This window comes from Rhea americana, unplaced genomic scaffold (genome assembly GCF_003343005.1).
Source record: "Rhea americana isolate MKP2758 unplaced genomic scaffold, rheAme1 scaffold_508, whole genome shotgun sequence".
NCBI lineage: Eukaryota > Metazoa > Chordata > Aves > Rheiformes > Rheidae > Rhea > Rhea americana.
The window spans coordinates 51,627-59,492 of NW_028186655.1; the positions used below are offsets into that span (position 1 = coordinate 51,627).

At 50.7% G+C, this 7,866-nt stretch overlaps 1 protein-coding gene across 2 annotated transcripts in view; it reads right to left on the reverse strand.

Moving 5' to 3' along the window:
* Positions 1-7,005, reverse strand: part of CCM2 (CCM2 scaffold protein) — a 48,508-nt gene extending 41,503 nt beyond the window's left edge. For both annotated transcript variants that reach the window (XM_085317803.1, XM_085317802.1), the window contains exon 1: positions 6,773-7,005. In XM_085317803.1, the coding sequence (XP_085173929.1) occupies positions 6,773-6,802 (30 nt within the window). In that variant the 5' untranslated portion in view covers positions 6,803-7,005. The remainder of the gene's footprint in view (positions 1-6,772) is intronic.
* Positions 7,006-7,866: the final 861 nt, after the last annotated feature.

Sequence of the window (7,866 nt, forward strand, 5' to 3'; positions counted from 1 at the left end):
CCCCAGAGGGACAGCAGAGCCCCGCCTCCACACAGCTCGATGCGCAGCATCAAGTTAAATAGTATGATCACCCCTACCACTAAGCCACAGGAGGCACAGACAAGTTCATCCAGATGTGAGCRATGCAGTGTGGACAGCAATGTTGCCAAGTCCTCCCAGAGCACTCTCACCCTGCTCAGGCTGTCCTCAGTGTAAACACCTTATGAACAAGCATGTGCACAAGGCAAGAGCTCCATGTCCATTTACAYCCCCAGCTCCCACCCTTGGCACCCCCAGCTAGGGAGTCTAGACCCTGAATCCACTGGAAAGTGCTAGAGCTGCCATGCTACCAACGGTTGGCTCTGACTGTCAGCACATTCACTTAGCATCTGAGCTGGACCCAGGAACCTTGGGTAAGAACAGGTCACCCACTGCGCAAGGCAAGAGCCCTGCCATCACCCCAGGGCTCTGGGAGAGGCAAAATCTCCTTCTGCAGGGCAACAAAAGCTGATGGCTTAAGCAAGTTCCCCCCTGCCCCCAAAGGGTCCTCCAGCCTCCCTCATTACACTGCAACTCCCTGCTCTGTCCCCAGAAAAGCAAGGAGGCCTCCACTAAGATATCGATRTGGGACTAAACATGCTCTACGAGGAGACACTGTGGCACAGAAATCCAGCTTGGCAAGTCTCAGCTTTCACAGTCCTCAAAGCTCAGGAAGTTTCCTCCTTGAAGGARCTGTTTTACAATTGCTCCTTGCTGCAAGATGGACAAGTACAGCTGTGTGGATATTAAGACATCACAAGGTTTACCAGAGCTGTTCAAACCTCCTGGTCAAGCAAAAGATTCAACAACAACAGCCCTCTCTCTCCTGTCCCTTTCCTCCCTATCTTCCAGTTCTCTTGCCAGTCCCATTTTACTCCACATCTGACTCTGGACTTCAGGCCTACAATCAAAAGATCCACCTTCAATCCAGATTCTACTCCTTTTTCCTCCTTTAGGAGATTTTGGCTTCCTCTTCTATCCAGCCTGGAGGTAGAAGGAAGTACTGCAAACACAAGAGGCTCCACATTCTGCTTGAGTAACTGGACAGATGTCAAGAGCAGCCAAGAACAGCAACTACAGGATTGTCCTGCTGAGCTCCACACCCTAGAGCAAGTCAAGCACAGACAGTTCAAAGGAGACAAGCTGCTAAAATCCAGTTTACTGGGTATTCCAGATTCCCTACAAAGGCTTAGATCATGAGATTGATAGACATTTATAAATTGAAAAGCATGTTTCCCAACCCTGAGGCCATTCCTTCAGAGGGAAAAGGGATGCCAAACTTACTTATTATTGAATTTCTGAATATAGGCACAGATTTTAAGGGAGATTAGAGAAATGCTGAGTTGACCTTGCGGTTTTCCCAAGGAATCTGGAAGAGCCAGCAACAGGATTTGTAGCTGTAACTTTTAAACTTTAACAGAACAAGTAACATAAATCAAGAGGTCTAAGAGCCATATTAAGTATCTTTAGTTGTTCTCACCTAGAAGAGCTTTWCTTGGCTTAGATCAAGTGGTGCAGCAGACGGATCAAATGCTAGCTGATGTTTTCAGACAGCACAGTAGTCTTGTCTGAAGTGACTAAGATACATGCTGAACRATCTTATAGCTGCAGAACAAGACTGGAGGCTCTGCTCTGTGATCAGGAGAGCCAAGGACAGTCTAGTAAGTGCTGTTTGTCTTGAGTCCACTCAGCTTTGTGGCAGCTGGGCATTTTAATTAAATACACACCAAGAAAGGCAGTGTACAGACCAGCTGTTCGTAACTGCTCTGAATGTTTCCCTTTGGGGTCTGAGGCTAGAGATGGGGAAGGAAATGAGTCTAACTTCTGAAGGTTGGACMCCCAGTAAGCAGTACGTTTTGGCTCACTGTTGTGAGCAGCATAAGTACTTCAAGATAGACCTGCCAGCGAGGGAAGCTCAGGGCTCTCACTTTAATGTTCTGCTATGGAAGAGCAGGTGCCTGCCATACCTGTTATTCTGGAAGAAAGTTCTCCATACTGATCTGTGCAGGGTATTTGAGCAGTAAAGGGGGCTAGACACCTCCTATCACACCCCTCACACAACCTTCTGGAAGTGCTGCAGCACTTCAAAGCTAGGCATAAAGTGACCAAGCCAATACAACAAATTGTAGTAGCTGGAGTTTTATCAAAGGATCACCACCTATCCAGCCAATTTCTTTATTTTGWATAACAGCTAGCACCCTTGGAAATTTGGGATCCAATAAGTCCAATAAGCCACTACAATAAGTCTTAGAAGAGGAAAGAGCAATCACAACAACTCAGCTTACAGGAACACTTTGCACATGCTTTGTATTAGCTGAAGACTACAAAATGAGAATGAGCCCTCCATACCCAAAACCATCCAAGAGTCCGAGTAGATGTGTACTTTCATTAGTCTAAAAGCATCCAAGCAAGCTAAAAATAAGGATACTGTGTTCACTTGAGCAGCCTAAATAATCTCACAGTGAAGTCACAGAATAACCATTCCTACAGCAATTGATTCTCAAATATGACTGCTACTTCACTGRAGAGTAAGGCAAGTGCCTTGTCAAGGGCTCACAGTTATTGCAGCAAAAAAAGTCAACRCTCAAGATACTGCAGGAACTTCAAGCAACTTTTTAAGCCCAGTGGAGTCTCATCCTCTAAGCAGRGCCTTCTACAAAGCTTTGTCTTTCAGCTCAATCCATTAATATTATTCTGCATGAAGCCTGGGAGTTCACATTGCACCATTCAACTTCAGCAGGAATCAGTTCTAGTCAAGGCATTAACTCTTTTGCTTCCCTTCAGAAGGTTCTCAGTCTCCCATTCCCTTCCACACACACCCCACACCAACAAAGAACACAGCCTTACTAYTGAAGATTTCTGGCTTACAGTGAATGACACCTAGCAGAGGTTAGAAGCTTGTTTTCTCAGTTGTGGCAGGTATTTCCCAGTGATCTACAAAACAAGTACTAGAGCAGCTAATGCCCTTAATATTTGTGGTACTGAAATCTGGTTTGAAATGCCAAGTGATTAGTTCTATAAGCAAGATCTGGCAATCATTAAAACAGTTGCAATAAGAGACCTCACATTTTACACAAAAGCAGATCAATTTTTCTGTCTCTAGACATAGAGAAAGCGAGTGTATGTCAGGCCTAGGACATACCCGAACCAGAAAAGTTAGAAGTTTTATGCTAGCACCTTAGATGCAGCACACTGAACTATTTTAAGAAAAACATTCAAATATTTTGCCATTGAATGCCTGAGGAAGCCTTGCATCCATCTTACAGATTTCCTGAGATGAGATGTTACAAGAGCCTCAACCAAAGAGGTCAACAGGACCCAGGAAAATCCTGCTCTAYAGACCAAGGCATCTATTAGGGTACGCCAAGAAGTTTGCCTCCTTCCTCCCTCCACCCTTCTCTTTCCAAGAAAGAGAGCATTAGGAACAGTCATCCTAGCCAGAGTCCACAAGGACTAAGAACAACTGTTCAAGCTCCAAACAGATTCCCACRACACAATTAACTGCAACAAGAATTTCCTCTTTTAATGCAATGGCCAATACCAGAAGAACAGGCAACCAGAGCTGATGACATGCTCTGGAATTGATCTACTCCTTTCAAAGAAGTTTGAGATGGACATTTCTATCTCCAAGCCTGTTTAAGATAGGACTTTCCCACTACTAAAGCAATCCCCAGTCAGGTCTGCATTTGATCAGGTATCTTCCCTCTTGCCACTACGTCTTTGGGTTGGGATAACCTGGTTTAGCTGAATGACCAGACAGCAGAAGYGCTGCTGTACGCCACTGTTCAATAGTATATCCAGGGCTCCAATTTCAGTAAATACCTCATTTGTCTAAAGCTTGAGTAGCCTTCACCACAGTACTAGGATTTCTCTTCTAGGAAAAATCTTGACCAAACCTGCCATACTACTACCTATGGCTTGTACTACGGAGATGTAATTACCATGTTTCAACCTACAATCCTGCTGGCTGAGGGCCAGCCACCTGCATTCTGGAAGGATTCACATTGGGTTACATGKGAAGGAGAGCATTTTCCTAGGAGTCCCTGGGGCTCAGCAGCTGTGACCTGCTGATGCACAGTGGATGAACACRCCTGTTTCAGCAGCCAAGCTAACTATCAAAGATAGTGGTGGTTAATTGGTTTTTGGAGTTTATGCCTTTGGCTTTTAGATGAACTATGAGGGAAAACAGTGAGAAAACTCTTTAAGCCTATGCCCTGGCCCCAAAGCACTGCAAACCCTAAAACAAAGCCGCTGCAGTTTTAAAGTAACAATCCCAATCCACAACAAAACAGGGTGAAGCCAAGTCTGTCCTTGTTTAAGGACCTAACCTCCTTTCAGTTGCCAAGCTTCCGCAGGCATGCTGATCACAGACTGAGGGCACGTCTCTACATCAAGCCACTTCAGAGTGTCTACATACAGAACTGAGGAGAAAGACTCCATGAACATTTAGCACCAAAGACTGGTACCCTAGTATGAAACCAAATCCTCCAGCTGCAGCTATGTGCCACAGTAACTCACATCAGTCTCAAAGAATTACTGCTGATGTCTTCTTGTCCACAGTGATCACTAAAAAGGCAGCAAAAGGTGGACTGCAATCACACACACGCTGTGATCACTCCTGGGCCCAGCAGTACAAGAGACTGCAACATGCAGGAGCAGGTCCAGGGGAGGGCCATGAAGATGGTTAAAAGACAGGAGCATCTCATACAATTATAGGCTGAGAGTGCTGCAACTGTTTAGCCTGGAGAAGAGGCAGTTTGGGAAAAGCAGAGGCAGATATCTGTGTGTGTAAATGCTCAAYAGTATGGTGTAAAGGAGACCAGCTCTCCAGTGGTGTCTAGTGAAAGGCCAAGACTCCATGGGACAAACTGAACTACAGAAAGTTCACAGTAAGTTTTTATGTTCAGCTAGAGAGTGAACAAAGAGTTGGCCAGAGTAGCTGTGAAGTCTCCMTTCAAGCAGATATTTAGAACCCAGCTGGAAACAGTCCTGGACCACCGGCTCTAGCTGCCTGTGCTCYGAGCAGGGAGATTAGACTAGAYGATCTCCAGAGGTCCATGTCAAYCTCAAYCACTCTGATTCTGTGAATCTGTGACCACAGTAGCTGGCCACCTTTCCTAAAGCACCTGGACAGTAGCACAGTTACTTCCCAAGTTGGAGTTCGGAGATACATATGAGAGAAGGTATCTACCCTCCATTTGCTCAGACCCAAGTTGTGTGCCTGCACCCTTATTCACCCCCTCAGCTTTCCCTGACCTCAGCCTACAGCTTTCAATCAAAGTAACCACACAAGCAAATAACATGACTAGAGACCATATTTTAAGGCAAAAAAAAGTTGCTTTTTTTTTTTTTGCAGATACCAGAAAGCTGGTTTTCTATGGAGACAAAAATCATTCCACTTTATATACATAACAGATCTTGTCTCTGTACTTTACTTGAGCACTACTTTTAGCCTGCTGCTTAGTGTGGACAACAAGCATTTACTTGTAGTTGTTCTTACATTACTTCTAAAGTTATCCTGTAGTCCATCCACAACCTCAAAAGTTGCATCCAGATTTGTTTCTTCTTGAAGCAAGAAGTATTTTGAGTTAAGGGAATGTTACGTATCTAAAAGCACACCACTCTTAGYCAAGTCATTTCTATTCCCAACCATGCTATTGATTCTGTAACACCTCACAGATTGCTAGACATCTCAAAGGAACTTAAGTGTTTTTACAAAAGCCCTCTTGAGGCTTGCCTTTTACCACTGTTATTTAAGTTTCTTTCCTGGACAGAGTGTTAAGCCAAACTTTCAGGATTTGATTCTATGGTAACCACATATGGTAGATCAGAAAATACACAGAATTTCAAAATTTATTAGTATTCTCATCACTTAAAATCTTAATGCTTCAGTAGGAGACTCTGCTGCCACCTTCTGAGAAGATAGTTACTGCAGGTGTCCCCAATCAAGAAAGAACTAAAAATAGCTTGTTTCCCCACAGTTATATCATCATCAAATTGAAGATAAGTTTTCTTCATGAAGAGAGAGTCAAAACCAACCTGCTCAAGGACCACTAAGAGGCCTAGTCTGGCCTTAGCCTTCAGTCTGAGCTTTGTCTCCCCCACATATGCTCTAGAAGATCACACAAAAAAGGTTTAAGCAATAAGAACTAAAGCAGCCCCCTTCCAGTCAATGGAAACAGAGCCTGCTGATCTCCAAAAGGCTTACAGCACAACAGACCTGACTGTGGGCAGCCCACTACACACACACTGCGCCTCTAATACAGCAACACAAGCAATAGGCAGGACAACACAGTGCTGTTAGAGACGACGCTTAAACTGTCATTAACTAGCTGCCTCACTAGCAGCTTCAGGAGAAGAAGCAGGATGCTAAACTAACTTCTGCCCCGAGGCCAGTGCCGAGATACTGGCAGAGCAGCARAGAGAGACCCGCACCGTTGCGGAGCACGGGCCACAGCAGGAGAGGCTGCTGTCTCCAGCGAGGCCGGGCCGGCGCCGCTCTAAACGCTACGGTCGGTCGCACGGACGGAGGAAAAGGCGCCCCCAAGACCTGCGGGGTGGTGGTGGTGGGGGGGGGTGGAAGAAAGGCCCCGGGGGCAGCGCCCGGGGAGCCACGCTACCGGGCTCCGGCAGGGCCGAGCCAGGAGCCGCCGCACGAGCCGTAAGAAGCGGCGCCGGCTGCGGCCGCCCCAGGGAAAGCGGCCCCGGGGGCTCCCCGCGGCGGGACCCCCGCCTCGGCGCGGCCCGCTCTCACCTTCTTGCCTTTCTTGCCCTCCTCCTCCATGTCTCAGGCGACGGCGGCCCCGGCCCCCCCCGGGGCATCCCCGCAGCAGCCGTGCGCGCCCGGCCTCAGCGCGCGGCGGCGGCCGCGGCCCGCTGGGGGCTCCGCTCCCGCTCCCGGCCGCAGCCCGCCCAGAGCCGCCTCAGCGGCACCCACAACTTTTCAATCCTGCCGCCATCTTGGGCGTCGGCTTCCCGGCGTGCCCCGCGCCCCGCCCGGAGGACTGACGTCAGTCCTCCGCGGGCACGGGCACGAGAGGGGAACGGGGGCGGGGTGGAACGCGGCGCGGCGCATGCGCCCCTGCCCCCCCCCCCCGCCACGCACGCCACTAGCCGCCGGGTCCGCTGGCGGACCCTGAAGCCCCGCCCACCGCGGAGATATCCCCGCCCCCACGGCTCAGCCCCGCCCACCTTCCGCTTTTCCTCTCAGCGGGGGCAGGCGGGCTGGCCCCGCCTACATCAGGCTGGCCCCGCCCCTGCACGTGGAGTCCGCGCTCGTTAGGCCACGCCCCTCCAGGCTTGCCCCGTCTGGGGGCGGGGCCACGCCGCTGCCTCTTGGCCCCGCCCCTGCCTCTTGGCCCCGCCCCCTCTCTCGGCCCCGGCGGCGGCCGGGCCCTGCGCGGGCTCCCGGGCGGCCCCGTTCGCCGGCCCGCACGGTGAAGCGGGCACGGCCGCCATGTTCCCGCCTGCCCCGGCGGGGCGGGCGGCCCCGGGAGCGCCCGAGCTGGCGGCGAAGCCAGGGGAGGGGAGCGGGGAACTGGGACGAGGCGCCAGGACGCGGGGAGCTGAGACTGGGAGCTAGGGCTGGGTGCCAGAACAGGGGACTGGGCTGGAGAACGGGGAAGAACTGGGACTGGGACGGGAAACTGCGACTGGGGACCGGGAGCGGGAGCGCGGACTGCGGTGCCCGTGTGGGCCGCCCCGCGCATGCGCGGGCGCCTCCGGCGGCAGCTGCGCCGCCGCCGGCCGCCAGGTGCCGCCACCACCCACGCGGGAGGCGCGGAGCGCGCTGACGTCACGCGCTGGCGAGGCTCCGCCTACGGCCATGGCGGCGGCAGCGGAGGCGGG